Source organism: Sycon ciliatum, chromosome 13, assembly GCF_964019385.1.
Source record: "Sycon ciliatum chromosome 13, ocSycCili1.1, whole genome shotgun sequence".
NCBI classification, from domain to species: Eukaryota; Metazoa; Porifera; class Calcarea; order Leucosolenida; family Sycettidae; genus Sycon; species Sycon ciliatum.
The window spans coordinates 25,556,309-25,575,940 of record NC_088655.1 but is presented as its reverse complement, the minus strand read 5'-3'; the positions used below and the strand labels follow the sequence as shown (position 1 = coordinate 25,575,940).

The window sequence follows — 19,632 nt, the reverse complement described above, 5'->3', positions numbered from 1 at the left end:
TTCTAGCGCTCCGACAGGACTCATGTGCGGCCATTTTGACAATTGATAAAATTGCACATATGCAATGCTCTGGACATAGTCTTGTATTTTACACCATTACTTTGCCTTATATAGACCTAACCTCAACAATTGTTTCAAGAAAATTCTCAACCAAAAGCGCTTTGCAGCGCGATTTCTTGGGTCCTACGAGACTAAACATATTTCGTTCCTTCAGTTCAAACTTGAGCTTATGCACAAAACCTTCTGACAATTTGTATTCAACTTGAAGCAGATTCGTTTTGGGGTTTTGATCGGCGGAATGCGAGTGAGTGAATTAACTCCATGGTCACTAGAATGTTTAGACTTTGGTCTCATCTCTTACCTGAAAGCTACTACTAGCTTTGAACCAGCAGTTTGAGTTGTTGGGCATGCTGTAGGTCAACTTGCACACGTTGCAGAACGAATCGTGAAGAGCACCGGATTCGCTGTAGCGTACACGCCACGGTGCATATCCGAGGTCCCGGCTTTCGCTGCTGTAGTCCTTCCACTCCTGTGCTTTGCATTTGCACACTGGCGGTAGTGGTAAGCTGAACATGACTGGCTTGTCCAGTTTCGGGTTCTCCAGCTTACCCAACTCCTCCATGATAACCTTGCGGATATACTGGCATATCGATGAGATCGGACGCAGCCAGTTAGAGTCGCTAGCAGCACAGTCAGGCGAGCACCGGAAGTTGACGCTGACCAGCATTGCACCTGACGAGTCGTAGTGAGCCAAGAAGATATCCACCTTCAGGGGTTGAACCAAAATTGAACAGGCAAAATATCATGGAATCAGATGTGCGGTTGACACTTGTAATAACGACAATCCGATTGTGTTAGTTGGAATCGCATGCTTTTAAAACACACTACGAACATAATAATTATTATATTTTTCCATCATCGACCACACCACAACTGCGCTCTCCAGCCGGCCTCGACACGTTGCCACAGCACACCACCACTGCACCATCGCTGGAGACTGAGTCGGAGCTCAGTTGTGGTGTGGTGGACGATGGAAAACCTGTACAGGGCCAAATGCTGCTGCGTACCCTACATTGTATATTATTTAGTACGGAAGACCCTTTCAACTTCTTGTAAAGATCGAATATGCAAGCCATGGGCATGGGTACGTTGAGAGCCAGGAGTGCCGAAATGACAACTAAGTTACTTTCCCTGTCCATTTGTGCTTTCGGAAATTTTTGGCATTTTTACGATGCGAAATGCTCTATAGTCACAGGACAAGAGCATCGTCTTCACTTCAGTGACAGAAACAACAATAGCGGAACAGTGTCGACAATTGTACAATCCTTCCAATGTCATCTGAAACACATCTGGCGCAGCACTCCGTTCCTGCGGAGGAACAACTAGTCACTACTGCATGCTGCAGCAGGTAGAGATTACTGACTTTGCTTGGATGTCGGAGCCCTCATCTTGATAGGCGTCAGCCTTTGGGTAATCCTGAAATAAAGATTATTATAATTATTCTGAGGAGCTTCAACTCTACGTGTACGGTTCGAAGTTCGTTGAAGAGTGTCAGTACTCGGAACATCCTTTCTCTTCTGCAAAAAACTTGTCCAAGGAATACTGACCACACCACACCGATCCTGAGCAGCAGTGAATGACAGCGCCAATGGAGGTAAGTTTGGATCGTTTCGAAAGATCAAAAAGGAAACAACCACCCAATGTTGTCTACAGACAGTACAGTACAGTGTCCGTTTGTAAATCACGGACGTGAACACCAGTACAGACTACTATCCGTACAGTATCGATCTACCGCACGCGCATGCAGTGCACTGACCTGCTGACTGACAGTCTGTGCTCCTTGACTCAGTGACTGCACTCAGCAGTGCACTGACTGTGATCGGACGGACGTCCTTTCGTGCACACATGATATTTTTCGATATTTCTCAGCCGCACACTTTGCAAAATTTAGGGGGTTCCATGGAACCCCCGGAACCCCCCCCCCCCCCCTGGATCCGCCACTGACCTTGCCTGGGAACTGCTCCGGCAACCACAGCCGAAACCTGGCTGTGTTGTAGGTGAACTCACAGCGACTCCGGTCGGTATTTGTGATGTTCCACTTTCTCATGAGCCGTACGAGTAGCTTGAAGTAGGAGCTGTGTGGCATCGGTGTGTCCGCGCCGGGATCATTGTAGTCCAGGTGGTCTTCCTCATGCTTGCCTGGTGGCTGAACCATGATCAGCAACGGTGTGTCAGCTGTGGAGAAGCAGACGTCGTTCGGCTCATTGTCCTGCTGGAAGCTGCGCAGGGCCTCCTCGATTTTCTTCGGCGGGCGACGTTGAAGAGCTGATGGGATGAAGTACTTTGCATCCGAGGCGTCTCCGAATTTGTACAGCAAATCCCAGTCGACCATCACATCCAGCATCTTGTTTCGAACTTCTATTTTGACTGCTTCCCAGGCACACTTCATTAGTTGCCAGCGTGCTATACCCTTTGACCACAGATAGTTGCGCCAATCCGTTTCTGCTGTCCCTGCTTCCTTTGCCGTCCAGCCATCACCTCCGCCCGGTTCGACCGGGTACATATGGCCAAAGACGAGGACGTTGATCTGCCTGATGAGCCACTGTGTGTTGTGGAAGATGATGTCATCAGGCTGCGGCGAGTTCTTGTCTGCCGGCCGATAGATGATGACACGTAGGTCGTCGTAGAACCGAAGCAGACGCTCGAACTCGGATGGAGCACCGTCCATGCCGAAGTCATCGCGGATCTTGCAGGCCTTCTCCACCAGTGTCTTCATCGAGTCTCGTGTTGTGTAGCCAGTGTGGGTGGGTTGTTTCTTTAGATACTCCATTATCATCTCAAAGCGAACCCATTCCGTCGGAATCTCCTTGTTTGCCAGCACCGATGAAACAGCACCCTGTAGCTTCTTTAGGATTCCTCGAACTTCTTGAGAAGCTCCGGACTCGTGGTTGTCCACAAGGAACAACCCTGCGGGATCAATGTTTTTTCTCTTAAGCATACCCTGGAAAGTTGGTGACCGGCGGCAGAGCTTTCCTAGCTTCTCGAGGATATCAACCTTGTGCTCCGAAAGTGTCCTATCTGTCGACAGCTTGTCGGCAAAGTTCCCCACCAATATCACAGGCGGGTAGTCAAACGCCTCGCTTTCCACAGCCTTGCCTGGGTTGCTGGCAAAGTGGATGGCTGTTAGCCAGTGCCGAATGTGGTCGATGTTCTCCAGCTCCTCCGGTACGTCCAGAGTCATTTCAGACAGTGTACTCCCTGACCACTTCCAGTAGTTCTGCTGTTTGGTGAGCTGGAAGTTTTCTGAGGCGTTGAAACAGAGAATATAGATGACGTAATCTTTACCCATTAGGAAATGCTGCAGGCTTGAGAAGATTGATTGGCCGCCGCAATCCCAAATGGACACCACGACTTCTTCTTCTCCAATGTCTCGCATCAGCTCTTGGTTCTCCAAGATGACATCGATGAGGCTCTGTGTCAATTCAGCTGAGCTGGGTGCTGCTTCTGGACCTTTGCCAAGTTTTAACGTTTGCTTTGCAGCTGGAAACGCTGCCTCTTGCGTTGCTGTTCCCGTACGCTGGAGGCCTGTAGGCCCAGCTCGCTTCGCTTCTTGTTCCCGTTGCTGGTGTTTCTTCTCAAGATCTTCAGCCCGGACAAGGATGCCCGGAGTATAGAGGAATGCAGCATTGAACTCCCAATCCGTCAGGTTTCCTGATCCGTGGAGCACATTGCCATGATCAACAGCAAGTGCCGGTGTACTTGCCCTCTTGTCCATGAACTGTTTGTTCTTGAGCGAATCCGCCAGGCTCGTCTTGCCGGTTCCAAACTGACCACAGAGGCTGATGCGGATACGGCGTACTCTGGTCAAACCGCTGCTTAGTGTCATATTTGTAGCTTCATGCATGGCGTTGTTGGACAGACGCGCACCTCGTTTTGCTGAAAGTCATCATCAACAACAACGATATGCACACACACGCATGAACATACACATGCATACCGGCATATACAAGAACGCTCAGACGCACACATACACAAACACATGCATGAACGAACACAAGCATATACAAAAACATGTAAGCAAAGTGTGTGACCAAAATCCGTGTCAAGTGTTTCGAGGCATTTTGTATTTTGTATTCATGGATTCTCCACAGGCCTTTGCCTCACATAAGGGGAGGGGATTCAGGCATACCATCAACCCCATTCTATATTGTGTGCGAAATACCCTGAACATTCCAGGAAAGGCAAAACAATAAATGTTTCGAAAGTTCAGCCGGAAGTCAACTGCCTGAAAAGAGAAAAAAATGCTAACCCACCAAGACACGGGACCTTGCTTTTCATGAGCAATGCTCTAACAAACTGAGCTACGGGACCAGCCTGAACCTAGAAGGGGCTGACAAGCACTTCACTCCAAAGGCAGCTCACAACACGTGCCACACATATATGACATTGCACTGATTGCAGTTGGGTCTTTTCCCCGTCCCCAGTTAGAGCATGGCTCATGACTAGCAAGGTACCGGCTGAAAGTCGTGGGGGGGGGGGGGGGGGGGCATTTTTCTTTCTTTCTCTCTCCATTGTTTTTCTTTCTCTTTTCAGAAAAATTCACTTCCCCGTCAGATCTTTTGAATTTTGAAGTTCTCTCAATCCTATTATATTTATAAAAAAAGAATTGCTGGCATAATAATTACGTTCTTCTTCGGAGCAGACGAGACCGTACACTGCTAGAAAACATGAGCAAGAACAGTGCACCAGCCACACTCCATGATAGCAAGTAGTGTACTGTTCGTGCTGGTGTTAGCAAGCTTCGTTTGGTCTCGTGTGGGCTCGTCTGGGCCAAAAAAGAACATAATAGACAGTACAATTAATTAGGGGTGAAACGAGTATATCAAATAGTAGTAACGTTTTTTCAAATTCGTTAACTCGTTACAATTAAATGTTCGTTAACAACTTAAAGGGGAAGTCCGGTGAAAAATTTAAATTTCACAGTCCGTAGAGTTCGGGTCGCTGAGTCGAATGGTCTTTGTCCGAGGAGGCTGCGGCCTATGGTTCGTCAGATACGCCCAATCGAACATGTGCGAATTTGAGCGCACATCACCCAGATCCAGGTGATGACGTCACAGCGTGCAGCTAGGTAGCCACACCATCTAGTTGTGTACAAAATGGCCATATTCGGAGCACGTTCGATTAGGGAACCGTTTGTCGCAGTTTCTTCGGACCAAGACCATTCGATTCAGTGTTACAAACACTACGTACCCTGTAATTTTCAGCTCGGTAAACCCCGAGGTTATACCGTATTTTAGCCGTTTCCGAGTTAGACTTTTCCGTCAGCATGCAATGGCCTCTACGGCGCTGCGTGCTAGCTGTAGTGCAGTCAACAAACTCATCACACGGAACTACTCCCGCACTGCCGTGCTGCTAGCTACAAGACTCGAGACACAAGACTCAGAAAACTAGTCAACAGACAACACACGGACTTGTCATGTACTACACTCGTATCAGTCGTATTGTACAGTCATGTAGTCAGCGAACGTGCGTTTCTCCTTGCCGGTGCCGGTGGTTGTGCTTGGAGAAAGAAAATGTTAGTTTTCCGCTCCAGTCCCGCCTCATTATTTTATGCTACAGCGATGAGTGAGTGCACAACCGTGACAAGTGACAAAACAGCGAACAGCTCCCGGACCTAGAACTTTCAGATTCCATAGCGTTGCGAGCGAAGTCGTGCCCGTGGTTCAAAGAGCCTGCACTGAGTAGTCCGAAATATGCCAAGTTCGCACCAAAACATCACCATGTGCCAGGCTACTGGAGTCTAAGCGAATCGGTATGGAACAACATTTAGAGTACTCGCATAACTCTTCTCCATTTTGGCGACCCTGCTCTCCAGCGATCTGATAATTATATCAGCCTCGTCTGCTGCTTCTTCATCAGTCGGAAACTCAGTAGCGCTCACTCTTGACCGGCCCGCGCGGCCATTTCTTCAGCTGGATACCGAGGTTCTCAGCCCCAGACCAAACTCATGAAGGTCAGCCATGGCTGCATCCTCACTCTCACAAAGAGTTAGGTCTTCGGGGTCGCTTGCACCACCTAATATCAGTCGCCAAATCATTTGAAATAGCACTGACACTATTGCTTTCACGCACTCCTTTTGACCTAGCTGCACGCAATGACGTTGCGGAGGGTGTGGCGCGGCCGCATGACGTCATGGCGCAGCCCCCCGAAACTCAGTTTTTCAAACGGAAATATCTCGAGAACGCTTTGTCGGAGACACGTGGGACCAACACCATTCGACTCAGCGCCCAAAACTCTACCGACCCTGAAATTTAAATTTTTCACCGAACTTCCCCTTTAACCTTACTGGTCTTCCAGTATAGATTTCTAGGCAATTAGATAACACACCCGCAGTGATCCCCATTGTCAGAAGGTCACATGATACGTTTGGGTTGTCGCCAATCATAGTGTCCCTGGCTCCATCAATGGGCTCAGATTTCTTTGGTAATACTCTTACTTGGGCTGCGAGCTCGTTAAGTCGCCGTTTTAGGCACGCTTCTCGGTTTCTTGACTCACTGACGTGTGCCGTGATTGCCTGCAACTGGGTTAGGATGGTCTGCTCAATGCCGGGGAGACTGCAGAGCAGCTTCAGCGTTTCGGCTGACTGCCCGCTCATGGCGAGATGAATGGAAAAGAAATTGGGGAAAATCCACTCGCAGTACACTGCCGTACCCCTATCGCACTACACTGCCGTACCCCAATCGCACTACACTGCCGTACCCCTATCGCACTACACTGCCCTACCCCTATCGCACTACACTGCCCTACCCCTATCGCACTACACTGCCCTACCCCTATCGCACTACACTGCCCTACCCCTATCGCACTACACTGCCCCACCCCTATCGCACTACACTGCCCCACCCCTATCGCACTACACTGCCCTAAACATATCGCACTACACTGCCCACCCCTATCGCACTACACTGCCCCACCCCTATCGCACTACACTGCCCTACCCCTATCGCACTACACTGCCCCACCCCTATCGCACTACACTGCCCTACCCCTATCGCACTACACTGCCCTACCCCTATCGCACTACACTGCCCTACCCCTATCCCACTACACTGCCCCACCCCTATCCCACTACACTGCCCCACCCCTATCGCACTACACTGCCCTACCCCTATCGCACTACACTGCCCCACCCCTATCGCACTACACTGCCCCCCCCCCCCCCTATCGCACTACACTGCCCCACCCCTATCGCACTACACTGCCCCACCCCTATCGCACTACACTGCCCCACCCCTATCGCACTACACTGCCCTACCCCTATCGCACTACACTGCCCTACCCCTATCGCACTACACTGCCCCACCCCTATCGCACTACACTGCCCTACCCCTATCGCACTACACTGCCCTACCCCTATCGCACTACACTGCCCCACCCCTATCGCACTACACTGCCCTACCCCTATCGCACTACACTGCCCTACCCCCCCCCCCTCTCTCTCTCTCTCTCTCTCTCTCTCTCTCTCTCTCTCTCTCTCTCTCTCTCTCTCTCTCTCTCTCTCTCTCTTTCTCTCTCTCTCTCTCACACACACACACACACACACACATGAACGCCTTCAGCAAGCTGGTTTTCCCAGCGCGTGCCTCGCCAAGTATTGCCACGTGCAGAAAGTTGATGACGGCCGTACCTTCCAAACGGGCTGCCTCCTGCTCTGCTGCTTCGAGTTCACTGGGACTGCGCAGAGCAGCAGCACATCCTGGGCACAGCAATAAGCAAAGCACAGTACAAGAAACAGATAGAACACAAACTGCTTGAATGCGCCAATGGACAATGAACCAACACACCATGATTACCAACCACCGTATCCTTTGCCTCGCTAGGTAGCAACTATTCACATCCAGTAAGCCTAATGTGTGTGTGTGTGTGTTTGTGGGTGGGTGTTTGTGGGTGGGTATTTGTGGGTGGGTGTTTGTGGGTGTTTGTGGGTGGGTGTTTGTGGGTGGGTGTTTGTGGGTGGGTGTTTGTGGGTGGGTGTGTGCCGGTTCGTGTGTGTGTGTGTGTGTGTATGTGTTTGTGTGCATGTGCGTGCATGTATGCATGTTAAAGGGGAAGTGCATCGATTTTTCGAGTAGGGTCCAGAAGAAAGACAATTTGATATCGGTTCGAATGGTATATCTCTCGCTTCCATACCATAAGCCAAACTTGCCAAATCGCCAATTGTATACACGCGTTGCCATAGCGACCAGCACAGTGATGACGTATGAAAGGCTTAGCTCCGCCGCAGAGAAGGTCGATCACTGCAGAAATTGGTCATTTTCAATTGGTTTATTGTATTCATGATGTGAAAGAAGTGCTGTGTTCAATGCTGTTAGTGCCGTGAACTGTTTATCGGCCTTCTCCTGCATTTCCCTAGGCTGACTCTGCCTAGGAAATGTTTTACTCCAGGAGAAGATGCTTGATATTCGCCTTCTCTCCTGAGACATTTTCAGCAAACTTTCAAACCTATGACATTATTTCATTCGTCAATCTCCACCACCCGTCGTCTCACCTGGCTTCAGAAGATGTTACGAGAGATAGGAGAGTCGCCAGGAAGCATCACATCCGTCTTCAGGAAGTGGAAAGAGCAAACGGCATGGTCCTTGGTTGGGGTAAATGCTGAATGTCTGATTTTTCCCAACCAAGTTTCAGCATTTTGTTTGTCACTATTTTCGCTTGTCTGCTGATGTCTCCGCACTCCAGCTTTCTCCTGTCGGTGTCACGTCCCAGTACACAACCGAGAGGACTACTAACAAACGGTTCACTGCACTAACAGCACTGAACACAGCACTTCTTTCACTACGTGAATACAATACACCAATTGAAAATGACCAATTTCTGCAGTGATCGACCTTCTCTGTGGTGGAGCTAAGCCTTTCATACGCCATCACTGCGCTGGTCGCTATGGCAACGTGAGTATACAATTGGCGATTAGACGAGTTTGGCTTTTCGTATGGAAACGAGAGATATGCCATTCGAACCGATATCAAATTGTAAGGCTTCTGGACCCTACTCGAAAAATCGATGCACTTCCCCTTTAAGAGGAGGAGGGGGGGGGGGGGGAGGGGAGAGAGAGAGAGAGAGAACAAATCTGTTGTAAGCACAATGCATGATCCCGACGGATAGCGGGTATATGACAATACATTGTATTGCAAAGATGTTTATAAGTTTGAGTAGCTCGCAAGATGACCTGGTCAAAGAAAAAGAAAAGCGAAAGCTCTGAAGCTACTAGAACTTTTACTTTCAAGTGATAAATTTGTTCAAAATAAAATGCAGCAACTCTCTCTCTCTCTCTCTCTCCCTCTCTTTCTCTCTCTCTCTCTCCCTCTCTCTCTCTCTCTCTCTCTCTCTCTCTCTCTCTCTCTCTCTCTCTCTCTCTCATTCTCTCTCTCTCTCACTCTCTCTCTCTCTCTCTCTCTCTCTCTCTCTCTCTCTCTCTCTCTCTCTTACTCTCTCTCTCTCTCACTCACTCTCTCTCTCTCTCTCTCTCTCTCTCTCTCTCTCTCTCTCTCTCTCTCTCTCTCTCTCTCTCTCTCTCTCTCTCTCTCTCTCTCTCTCTCTCACACACACACACACACACACACACACACACACACACATGTACTGTATGTACACAGGGCAGAACAACAGAGACCAAAAATCCTTCTCGTGACTCCGAGTTTCGTGTTTCAAAAAACACTCGTCTGATGAGTGTTTTTTGAAACACAAAACTCGGAGTCACGAGAAGGATTTTTGGTCTCTGTTGTTCTGCCCTGTGTGGTAAGCTCTGCCCCTTTTTGAGGTATTGAGCAGTGTTTGCAGCAAAGACTACAGACACTTTGTGTACTGCATGTACAGTAAAACCTGGTGTAAGCGACCTCTGGTTTTAGCCACCACCTGCTCTTAACGACCGTTTTTCCATGCACCGACAGATCTACACTGAACCTGTTGGACCTGGTTCTAACGACCACCTGGCTTTAACGGCCGCTTTTGCTTGCACCGTGGTACCATGGGGTGGTGCTTGCACTGTGGTACCGTGGGGTGGTGCTTGCACCGTGGTACCGTGGGGTGGTGCTTGCACTGTGGTACCGTGGGGTGGTGCTTGCACCGTGGTACCGTGGGGTGGTGCTTGCACCGTGGTACCGTGGGGTGGTGCTTGCACCGTGGTACCGTGGGTTGGTGCTTGCACCGTGGTACCGTGGGGTGGTGCTTGGACCGTGGTACCGTGGGATGGTGCTTGTACCGTGGTACCGTGGGGTGGTGCTTGCACCGTGGTACCGTGGGGTGGTGCTTGGACCGTGGTACCGTGGGATGGTGCTTGTACCGTGGTACCGTGGGGTGGTGCTTGTACCGTGGTACCGTGGGGTGGTGCTTGCACCGTGGTACCGTGGGGTGGTGCTTGCACCGTGGTACCGTGGGGTGGTGCTTGCACCGTGGTACCGTGGGGTGGTCGCTTAAATCAGGTTATACTGTACAGTGATGGCAACTGAAATCCGACCCCTGACTTTCATGCTCGAGTGCGGCTCCAATTTTATAGTGCATTTCAAGAATATAGATCTCTAGACTTTTTCACATAATTCAAATTCGGTTGGAGCTTTTTCAGAAATTTCTTCGGAATATTGCTGTGGCAGCTCCCCCGATGTTTCTCATATTTTAATTTGAAACCTACTAACTTTCTAGGCGATTGGATAACACACGTCCATTTTCGGAAAATTGTTATGCACAAAATGATCACAGATTATGTGGTATAAATGCTGACTTAAGGTTCTTTTTTGAAACCAGAGGTCAATACTTTTGAACACACAGTAGCGGTCTCTTGGCAGTGTAGAAACGTGTGCAGGTTTGTTTTTGGAATCAATGTGAGTGCACTGAGCTGGGGTCGGATTTCAGTCGCCACCATTGTACTGAGTATTAGAGCGGGACAGCCATGAAGTGAACAACACAACAATGTATACTGTACACTGCATGGCAAATTTCTTTTTTTTAATTCACGATTCGAGTCAGACTCGGCTAGAGGCCGAGTTTTCCGCATCCGTAGGAACGCCACCACCCTTCAAGGGTCAAGACGCAGATGCAGCTCCCGAAGCGGTGGGAGGTGAGGAGATCAGCTCACCAGCAAAGTGGTCAAAGACCGAAAATCCCATTCACTGACAGCTGAGACGACAATTTCAGGCATGCCCCGTTACCAGGGATACCGCACAAAGCCAAAGGCTTGACCCTCAATGCGATAATAAATTATACGCATGCGTATGAGCGGTTTTCTAGGACACAACAATGCTATCAGACAGGAGAACAGAATAGTCTCCAAGAAGCAACATGTCAAAATGCCGCTTACACCGCCAGCCCTATGAATCTTTTTGCCGGAAAAAGACAGTTATTGCAATCCCCGACGCCGTCCAGCCTCTCGACTGTCAGCAGTGTACACTCATGTACTGTTTTACTACTGGCATTGCGTAATGTGCGGACAGACTGGCGAGAAATAACAACTCGCAACCAAGTGGAAACAAAGCGGTTGCTTTGGATAGGGGAGAGCCGCACAGACACAAACATCTGTATAATATACACCAGGCTGTGCACGAGGGAGTGAGACTCAGAAAGTCTCTCGGCTCCAAACGCACGTGTTTTCCGAGCATGTAGAATGTACTAGAAAGACATAGGAGCACGTTTCCAATGGACAGACTGGGACTGCGTACCTTTTCCCACACGAAGCTCGGGTGGCAGCAGGTTGTTCATGTCTTCCAACAGTTCTGGCTCAACTCCCCACTCCTGAATAACCTCGCACAGCGCAACATATCCACGGCGACGTGACAACTGAATCCACCCGATCATGTTGTAGTTATGCGTTTCGCTCGACATCTTCTCCAACCTCTTCACTTGATCCTGGGTTAGTACATTCTTGGGCTGCAAACTGCGCCTTAACTCGACACCGTCAAGATCTTTCAATGGCACGTCGATTTTCGCCACATAGTCGGGGTCTTTGAATGGGTTCTCATAGACTGCATAAACACCAATGAAAAAGAGCATGCAAGCAGCCATGCAGGATACACTGAACACAGAATAATGACAACTTCAGGATAAAGCTCACTGGAGTTAGACTTATTAATAACCGGCCGTCACACAGTGGTTGCAGTGCATATCGGCAAAGTGTTTCCCCAAGTGCGATACGAAGAATGAATCAAGCTTCGACGGCGCATTGCAAAGCGTTTCCCAAAGCGCGATATGAAGAATAAATTAGGTTCTGAATGGCTAGGTGACGACACGGTGAAATGCAGGATCTGCTGGCAGAGTAGAGATAGCAAGTAACTCTGCCATGCAGGATTAGCCTGTACAAGAGCCCCCCTCCCCATCCTCCTGGTGTAGGAGAGAGTTGAGTGCCCTAACATCCGACACTAGGAACAGGCCTGGCCTGGATCATGCAGCTCTGCAAACGTGCAAGCGCCCGCTTCTGATGAACACAAGCCTGTGCATTGAACAGGTTAACAACTGAATCGCCGGGTCCCGCAGTGATACGCTGGACCGCTTGCAGGGGCATCGGAACCGGTGCGGCAGGTGCGGCCAAAGTCGCAACAATAAGTTTAAATAGTGATTATTGGAGCAATGAAATCTTGTACTGTAAAGCAACTTATTTTCGCTGGCGATATCATTTCGCTGATTTCGCCGCTTGGTACCAACTGGCCAAAGTTGCAGGCCAAAGTTTGTCACCGAGGGAAATGATGCATGATTGAGGCATGGCTGCATGTGAAAGCAACACCTACCGATCGTTTCTTTCTAAACCCCAATCGGCCAAAGTTTGATGACGGCCGAAAAAGTTTCAATTCGAGATCGGCCAAAGTTTCTCACAGGCCAAAATTCATTGATTTACAGTAGGCTAATTTGGCATAATTTACCAAAACCTTTCCCAGGTGGAGTGCCTTTTCGTGGGTCTTTTAATAGCCATACCACTGAGGATACCTTCCAATGCCCCTGGCTTGTTTCACCACTGTACTGTGTACAGCACATTTAGCACTGTGAGAATTGGAAAATTGTGCCAGCTAGGAGCTTGTAGCTGGTCAGATGAACCACTACATGAGCGAGTAATACTGACAGTACTCAAAACTACTAAAACAATCTGCGTGCACACACACAAGCACACGCACGCACGCGCACTCGCACACACACACACACACACACACACAAGCGCGCGTGTACGCATGCATGCACGCACGCACACACTCACCACACACACACTCCCCCCCCCCCCACACACACACATCGGTTCAACTAAAATAACACACTCCATACATCAATATTGCTCTAGCATAGCGCTCAGCATAACACAGTGCACCACATGATGCTGCAAGACTTACACTTCTTCTTGGGTTCCTTTGTCGTTGGCGCCTCCGCTCCGCTACTGAAAGTAGAATGCACAAAGGAGAAAAGAGAACGGACCTATAAGTTACGAGTTATGACTAACAGTCCACCAAGGTAACGAGATGTATACTTATCGGCCCTTTCTTCTTTCTTTTAAAGTAACACTATTGGCTCAACATCGGATTTTTAATCAGCATCAAGAAGAGGTTGAAGATGCATGAAAATGTTATGTGCATTCATTGCCAGTAGAGGCAGTTTGATATACTTTACAGGCAGAACATTCCGTCGGTCAATAATTTCGTCCAACTCCAAAGAAAGGGAGTTCGTCCGGTTGTAAATTTCGTCCATGGATCATAAGAGTGTATTGAAAAGCTGGACAAATCGACACTAGTCCGGCATTTAATTTAGTCCAAAAGCTCCTTGGACGTAGAAGACGCCGCGTAATTTGCAGGCGAATATTTCTGCTTATACAGTGGTGCTCCAAACACCAGAGTGCTGAGTCCTGAGTGGCAGACTACACACAAACACAGATGACGGGTGACTGCTTGTGCATGTCAGTTCAAGTTTTCATGCACTTGGCATGGTCCTCACACAGCGTGACCACTATGGCGTTGCTCGTAAGTTAGCGTGCCTTTACAACAGTAGCTAGCGTGCGAGCTAGCGTGCATGTGTGAATGAAAGTATGGCTAAGTATCATTATTATGCTGGGCAGGAGAAGATTCACCCAAACTCACTACTACATGTATAAGCAGTGTAGCAGGACGGGGAAACCAATACAGAAAAACCTGTCAAGGCAACCACTCTGATAAGGCGACCAGCTGTCCTAGTGGACCAATACAGATAGGACCAAGGGATGTGATTTCCAGTCAAATGACCCTGGATAAGGAGACCACCTGTACACGGGAACCACATTTGTAAGGTCCCTTGAGCGGTCGTCTTAGACAGGTTTCACTGTACCATGCATACTAGTGTAAAAATCAGTTATAGACTGGTGTTAACATCTTGGTCATGTGACTAAATGTGTGCACAAACTGGTCATGGCCTGCAGGCGCGTGCCCCGTATGGGTTCCTGGGTGCCCGGAACCCCCCTTTTTCGCTCAAAATGCAAGATTTTGCTTCATTTTTTGAAAATTTTCCCGCGGGAGGCCCCCGGACCCCGGAACCCCCCTTGAAGGGCACCAGCGCACACGCCTGGCATGTGGACAGTGGAACAAACGTGGCCGACATAATGTGACCCGTACATACCGCCAGGGGTCGAGTGGAGTTGGAACCAATATGGCTGCCCCATATTGTCATGTAATAAATGTGAAACAATTCAATGCAAATACTCTGCACTAAATGATAGATCATAGGAGAGGTGCTACAACACCTTGTGTTAGTTGATACTTTGAAGTAAAATTAACTACCGTAAAAGCCCGGGTATAGGCCCCGAGCGTATAGAATAGCAGCCTCGATTTCCTGGGCGTATACAAGGGCACGGGCGTTATTTTGGAACCAGGCGTATACTTGAAATAAGGATAGCAGTAAGTATTGGGTATCAGCACCTGTGCATGTACTGGTGTTGCCGGCATACCTGGGCGTATACATAGGTATGGGCGCTATTTTGAAACAAAAGTGTTGACTTCCCCTGACTGGGCGTGTACACGGAGGGTGGGCGTAATTTCGAGTGGGCGTATACAGGGGCTTTTACGGTATTTGCTAGAAATGAAGACCTTTCAAGCTGATGCCGGATGCAAGAATTCGTGAATGGAATAAGTTCAAAAATTTACGTCTCATTCGCAACAAGTTTGACAGACACGTGGTGGAGAAGTGGAGCATCGACGTTATTTTCTTCTTCTTTACCACGACCTAGTTTGCGTTTGCCTGATGGAGCATTACAACCAAGTGATCCGACTGTATGTACAGTAGGTATCGGTTATAGCGTGGGTGTTTGAAAAACGACATTTGATTCTTATTGCCGATATTTCTTACACACGATAAATCACGTGTGACATATCATATGCACGTGTGACATAATACATGTTTGGCATGTGGACACGTACAATCATGTAGGTCTACACAATCATGATACACACGGATCAGACTCGCGGTCGTGCTAGGCGACTGCGGAGCAGCAGATAGGAGAGAAGTCGGAAGAAAGAGTCCGACTGGACAGAAAAAGTACTCAGTTGGACATAACTCTCTTTTTGTGTTGAATATTATTGTATTGAGCATGGACAGAGCACAGATGTTATTACTACAGGCGATACATTTTGCACTAATCTGGCATATTTTGCTACACAAAATCCATTCTTAGGGCCGATATATTCTACTATGCGATAATACTGCTTGTAAGAATAAATATACACATAAAATAGGTGTTATGATTATGAAAAAATGAGTGTTCATTCTTGTAGGCAGTATATTCTTGTATACGACCACACTATAACCGATACGCACTGTACATGTAAATGTTCGTAATCGCACTTGGATAACAAGCACTAACCACTGTACCAAGACACACATCTTGGGCACACTGCAAGAAGACCTTGGGCTCTGTTGGGAATGCCAAAGTAAAATGATAATTAACAACCACACAAGCCGACCTGTTTGGGAGCTAGTACGCGTTGTATTATCAGGGCATAGGCAACAATTGCCGCATGCAGTATGCAATACTATGGACCAATGCCGTAGTATCGCAGGCAACAATTGCCGCATGCAGTATGCAATACTATGGACCAATGCCGTAGTATCGCAGGCAACAATTGCCGCATGCAGTATGCAATACTATGGACCAATGCCGTAGTATCGCAGGCAACAATTGCCGCATGCAGTATGCAATACTATGGACCAATGCCGTAGTATCGCAAGCACCAATGTGCGTTAGACTGGCCAATGCCAGGGCTAATGGGGGCAACAATTGCCCGGCGTGTCAATACACGCATACGGTAGGGATGCACTTGTGAGCACATGTAGGCGCACTTGGCTCAATGCCGGCCTGACCCACGATCCCTACTGTTCTCCCAAAATACAACATGACCCAAACAGGAATTATCGGCATTACTATAGTTATAGTAGCGTTACTATAGTTATAGTATAATAGGTATATCATATGTACACTACAGCTGTTGCTAGGGCCGTCCAATGCGGCTACCCATTAGCATAACGGGCAGAGACTAGAACAATGCCGCTGGCAATGCTCTGTCTGCGACAGGGGTGCGGACATAGCGGGGGTAGGCAGAGCTTTGCCACCTGCCGGCGGTCTTCAGCACGTACTCAGGCACGCCAGCTTTGCCTGCCAGCGTTGCAGCGCCTCGTCTGAGGCTGTGGCTGCGCACGTCTTTGTTAGGCAAGGCTGTTTGTAGTAGCCTGTTGATGTTATGCGGCTTCAGGGGCGTGCCGTCATCATAGCGATAGAGCGGGCCAGGTGCCGAGCCACGGGCTGCTAGGTAACTGGTGGCTGCCGTGTGCGGGCATGTCGGCGAGCCTGTCCTCCTGACGCTAATGTCCTGGCCGCTGCCGTATTCGCTCGTCTTTGTCACACGCAGGCGCAGCTCCACGCGGTCTGGGTACATGGTCGCATCGCTGTACTCAAGGCCGGCGCCCCGTGCCGTGAAGGTGTACTCGTTGACTCTGAGCAGCCCGTGGAAGGCCAGAGTCACGGCGCTCCAGAGCATGGCGCGGTTGTGCGGGCTAGGCACGGTGGACTGCAGGTAGTGCTGTACGCCAGCCAGATCGTCCAAAGTTGCGGCCCGCGTCGTCAACTGCTGAAGGGTGGACTGCGCTGGTTGTGTCGGCACTGCGTCGGCAGTTGGGCTGCGAGTCCAGAAGCGTCGACAACCTGACCCAAACAGGATTTATCTACATTACTATTACACTACAATTGATGTGAGTGCCGTCCAATGCGGCTGCCCATTAGCATAGTGGGCAATGCGCTCAACGTACCGGATATGGAACAATGCTGCTGGCACTGATCAGTCACTGGGTATGGCTTGCCCTAGTGCGGGGTGACAAGCGTTCGGAGCGCTGCAGCGAAGCGTATGTTGTGCTGGAGCTGCCCGCCAGGCCCTGGCGGATGAGGTCCATGGTTGCGTCATCAACTGCTGAAGGGTGGACTGCGCTGGTTGTGCCGGCACCGCTTCGGCAGTTGGGCTGCAAGTCCAGGCGCGCTGACAACCGGACCCAGACAGGATTTATCTGCATTACTATTACACTGCAATTTATGTGAGTGCCGTCCAATGCGGCTGCCCATTAGCATAGTGGGCGATGTGCTCGAAGTACAGGATCTGGAACAATGCTGCCGGCACTGATCAGTCCCTGAGGTTGGCTTGCCCTGGCGCAGGGCGACAAGCGTTCGGAGTGCTGCGGCGAAGCGCATGCCATGCTGGAGCTGTCCGCCAGGCCCTGGCGGATGAGGTCCATGGTTGCGTCGTCAACTGCTGGAGGGTGGACTGCGCTGGTTGTGTCGGCACCACTTCGGCAGTTGGGATGCGAGTCCGGCAGCGCTGACAACCTGACCCAAACAGGGTTTATCTGCATTACTATTACACTGCATTTGATGTGAGTGCCGTCCAATGCGGCTAGCCATTAGCACAGTGGGCAATGCACTCAAAGTACAGGATCTGGAACAATGCTGCCGGCACTGATCAGTCCCTGAGTGTGGCTTGCCCTGGCGCAGGGCGACAAGTGTTCGGAGCGCGGCAGCGAAGCGCATGTTATGCTGGAACTGGCCGCCAGGCCCTGGCGGATGAGGTTCATGGTTGCGTCGTCAACTGCTGGAGGGTGGACTGTGCAGGGTGTGTCAGCACTGCGTCGGTAGATGGGCTGAGAGTCCGGAAGCGCTGTACTCGAAGACGAGTAAGAGACTTAGCAGGATCATTGCAGAGTCGCCGTTGGGCTGAGAGTCCACATCAGCCGGTCTGTTGAACGGAAGGGGGAGGATCTACGGCCAAATGGTGGTGCCTTATCTACATGGTACAAACCTTCCAAAAAATGCCAAGCCGGGGCCAGACATGAGGGGAAACAGACCAAAGCCGCCAGGCATACTTCGTGTCAGCTTTAGAGAGGAGAGCTCAGCATCAGGGACCTAAATTTCCGAGCCATCTTCAAGATTATGGGCTGGTGCGAAAACAGCTCCGGGGGCCCTGGAGGGGTGTGCTGCTGCGTCAGTCGCACAATACGTGCTCCAAGCGTCGCGAACCTCCTCCCGACTAAAGTCTCCCAGGCCAGGGATGGGGCTGCAGTTGCCTCGGCTAGGTTCTGCTCCGCTGCCGGAGCGGCCAAGTCCTCGCGTACAGTAGTCTGGAGCCAACTTCAACTCGAGCAGGCGAGTCCGCGGAGTAGGTTTTGTTCCTGTCGGGTCTAAATAATTGCGGGATGCCAGTGCGTTTCGCAGCTCAGCAGAGCGCATTTTGGCTGGACATCGCTCACTGACAGAGACATGGTTGATCGGATATTGATCAGAAACTGGCCGCGATTGTCAAACAATTTGACCGTCAAGGCAGCAAAGCAAAGAGCGTTATGGCTGGACATCGCTCACTGACAGAGACCTGGTTGATCGGATATTGATCAGAAACTGGCCGCGATAGTCAAACAATTTGACCGTCAGCACAGCAAAGCGAAGAGCAAGCTCAAAAACTGGCCAAGGTTGTCAAGCGATCTGACTGTTGGCGCAGCAAGGATGAAGAAGAAGCAGCATCGAGAGCCGGAGTAATGCGCATGCTCCGCGTGGTCCCGTGCCGGGGCGCGGGAGTTCGGAGTGCGTGTTCTGCACGGGCACGTGATGCGCTATGGCAAGTACGTGCAAATTATGTTAGGAATGTAATTGTTGGTGGGTTGCTAACTTCACTTACCGTGCCATGCACGGAAACTTATATTTAATATAATACACACTACGACTCTGATCTACTTGTAAGTTGCCAGCTATCTCCTTATCTTTTTAAAGTCACTTGAATTTTTCTTCATATTCTCCAGACCATGACCGACTGTTATAGTTTCGTGCGTTAATAATACACTGCTATCGGGTGTTGAGGAATGGAGCGCCGAAGAACGACCAGCCTAGCATTTCATCAACCGCAGCATACCGATGTATACACGGTGACTCAACTGTGCATTGACTGTAAAACATGAAAATAGGAACGGCCTAGGCTACGAGGCTGACCCCCCCCCCAGTTATTCAGCAACAGACAACACTATACTCACTCTGCTTGTTGCTGGGCCCCGCGCTTGACTGGACAGCAAAACATTCACGCATGTCAGAATACGTGTGCACGCACAAGTGCAGGGCAC

General features: G+C 49.8%; 1 protein-coding gene across 5 annotated transcripts in view; it reads right to left on the bottom strand.

The window, feature by feature from the left end:
* LOC135829468 (uncharacterized) overlaps positions 1 to 19,632 on the bottom strand; it is a 169,987-nt gene that overhangs the window by 111,160 nt on the left and 39,195 nt on the right. For all 5 annotated transcript variants that reach the window (XM_065341869.1, XM_065341870.1, XM_065341871.1 and 2 more), the window contains exons 5-10: positions 19,546 to 19,573; positions 13,362 to 13,405; positions 11,709 to 12,011; positions 7,688 to 7,756; positions 2,006 to 3,936; positions 362 to 766 (exon numbers count right to left, since the gene is read on the bottom strand). In XM_065341869.1, the coding sequence (XP_065197941.1) occupies positions 362 to 766; positions 2,006 to 3,936; positions 7,688 to 7,756; positions 11,709 to 12,011; positions 13,362 to 13,405; positions 19,546 to 19,573 (2,780 nt within the window). The remainder of the gene's footprint in view (positions 1 to 361; positions 767 to 2,005; positions 3,937 to 7,687; positions 7,757 to 11,708; positions 12,012 to 13,361; positions 13,406 to 19,545; positions 19,574 to 19,632) is intronic.